This window comes from Cebus imitator, unplaced genomic scaffold (assembly GCF_001604975.1).
Source record: "Cebus imitator isolate Cc_AM_T3 unplaced genomic scaffold, Cebus_imitator-1.0 Scaffold257, whole genome shotgun sequence".
NCBI lineage: Eukaryota > Metazoa > Chordata > Mammalia > Primates > Cebidae > Cebus > Cebus imitator.
Window position 1 is genome coordinate 1,060,745 of NW_016107572.1, and position 2,519 is coordinate 1,063,263.

The 2,519-nt window shown below is 45.3% G+C and overlaps 1 protein-coding gene and 1 pseudogene across 1 annotated transcript; both read right to left on the reverse strand.

Annotated features, from left to right (window-relative positions):
* Window positions 1-6: 6 nt before the first annotated feature.
* On the reverse strand, window positions 7-198 carry LOC108283183 (annotated as a pseudogene).
* A 721-nt stretch (window positions 199-919) lies between these two features.
* On the reverse strand, window positions 920-1,354 carry LOC108283184 (60S ribosomal protein L39-like). The gene has a single exon (XM_037728175.1). It carries the CDS (start codon window positions 1,321-1,323, stop codon window positions 1,168-1,170), a length of 156 nt encoding a protein of 51 aa, XP_037584103.1. The 5' UTR covers window positions 1,324-1,354; the 3' UTR covers window positions 920-1,167.
* Window positions 1,355-2,519: the final 1,165 nt, after the last annotated feature.

Below are 2,519 nucleotides of genomic sequence, written 5' to 3' on the forward strand. Positions count from 1 at the left end.
TGTCTTGGATAATCCTTTGAAGATCATTTAGTCCAACTTAATGAAACCTATATCCTTCGCGTACTGACGGAAACACTGGCGGCACATATTGAGACCATATTTCCGGATCAAACCGTGCCGGTTTGAACAGACTCGACAAGAGCGAGAACCCTGGCCGAATTTTCACGGGTGGCTCCAGTACAGCTGCTGGTGACCCATCTTGCTCTCAGAAAGGCAACGAGGTAAAAGGAAGGAGCCCACCTCTTAAGTCTCATTACAAACCCCGCGAGTCCCTGAACTATGTGCTTGAATTTTCTCAACCAGGGAGAGAGTTGAGGTGAACCAAAACGTAAGGGAAACCTCATCCTGACAGGTCTAACCTACTGCCTCCAGCTGTTGAGATTCCAGGGACCTCTGTGTCATCTTGCCAAGTGTAGAACTGTAACTGCCTAGGTGGCAGGAACTATAAGCATCGTAACTTGGTTTGCAGAGTAAAACACTGACATATGTGACTAGTCGGCAAATAGAACTTGTGAGTGATGGATGCATCCTGGTTGAGACTATATGTATAACTATATATATTATTTATTTATTTTGAGATGGAGTTTTGCTCTTGTTGCCCAGGCTGGAGTGCAATGGCGCAATCTCTGCTCACCACAACCTCCGCCTCCCAGGTTCAAGCGATTCTCTTGCCTCAGCCTCCCAGGTAGCTGGGATTACAGGCATGCACCACTACGCCTGGCTAATTTTGTATTTTTAGTAGAGACAGGGTTTCTCCATGTTGGTCGAACTCCCAACCTCAGGTGATCCGCCCACCTCAGCCTCCCAAAGTGCTGGGATTACAGGCTTGAGCCACCGCGCCCGGCCTGAGATGATAAATTTTAAGGCATATTTGAAAGATGATCACCCAGTTAACAAAAATAACAGAAATATAATTTTATTTTTTTTTTAGAAGTGAAAGGTCTCACATATTTATTACTGAACCCAGGCAACCAAAACCTTTTTTTTTTTTTTTAACATGAATAATGGAAGCACTGTGCGTTGTACTAACTAATGCCTTCATAACAGACACAAAAAGGAAACTGTTCAAACTTCTCCAGATGGCGGTGACATTTTTCAGCTTGATTTGGTAACACGACTGTGACCTACAGACAGCATAAATATGTGTGCCATCGCATGTGTAATTTCTTACAGACCAAGCTTGGTTGTTCTCCAGTGTCTCCTTTTGGAGTTGTACCTGATTTTATTACCAGTTTCCATCCGAATCCACTGGGGAATGGGACGATTTTGCTTTTGTTTCTTGGCCAGGGATCGCTTAATCCTGAAAGTCTTGTGAGAAGACATGGCGAGAAACGGAGTAATGCACACATCACGATGGCGGAGAAAGGAAGAGAGGAGCACAGAAATATAATTTTTAGGCTACCACTAGTCAAATTCTTTCTTTCTTTTCTGAGCCAGAGTCTTGCTCTGTTGCCAGGCTGGAGTGCAGTGGTGCGATCTTGGCTCACTGCAACCTCCTCCTTTTGGATTCAAGTGATTCTCCTGCCTCATCCTCCTGAGTAGCTGGGATTACAGGCATGCGCCACCACTAATAGTTCAGCTAATTTTTGTATTTTTAGTAGAGATGGGGTTTCACCATGTTGGCCAGGATGATCTCAATCTCCTTACCTCATGATCCACCTGCCTTGGCCTCCAAAAGTGCTAGGTTTACAGGCGTAAGCCACCATGCCCAGCCGTCAAATTATTTCTAATAGTGTGGTTTTAAAGAAGCAGAGATGCACTTTTAGGCCAGGCACAATGGCTCACATCTACAATCCCAGCATTTTGGGAGGCCGAGGCGGGCGAATCACTTGAGCCCAGGAGTTCGAGACCAGCCTGGGCAACATGATGAAAAACCCCGTCTTTACCAAAAATAGAAAAAAATTAGCCAGGCGTGGTGGCGCACGCCTGCAGAAGAATCACTTGAACCCGGGAGGTGGAGGTTGCAGTGAGTCGAGATCATTCCACTGCATTCCAGCCTCGGCAATACAGCAAGAACCTGTCTTAAAAAAAAAAAAAAGGAAAAAGAAAAAAAAAGCAGAGATGGAGGTTTTTACATCACAGATTAAAAAATTAGGCCACACCTGTATAATGGCTCACACTTGTAATTCTACCACTTTCGGAGACCTCTGTGAGAAGATCACTGGAGGCCAGGAGTTGGAGACCAGCCTGGGCAACATAGTAAATCCCAACTCTACACAAAAAATTTTAAAGATGTAAAAATAAGCCAGGCATGGTGGCACATGCCTGTAGTCCCAGCTACTCAGGAGGCTGAGGCTGCAGTGAGCCATGATCCCACCATTGCCCTCCAGCCTGGGCAAGAGAGCAAAACCCCATCTCAAAAAAAATTAAAGTTCACCTTGGTTATTTCAATTTAATTTTTTTTAAAAAAGATGGGGTTTCACCATGTTGGTCAGGCTGGTCTTGAACTCCCGACCTCAGGTGATCCACCTGCCTTGGCCTCCAAAGTGCTTGGATTACAAGCGTGAGCCACCACACCC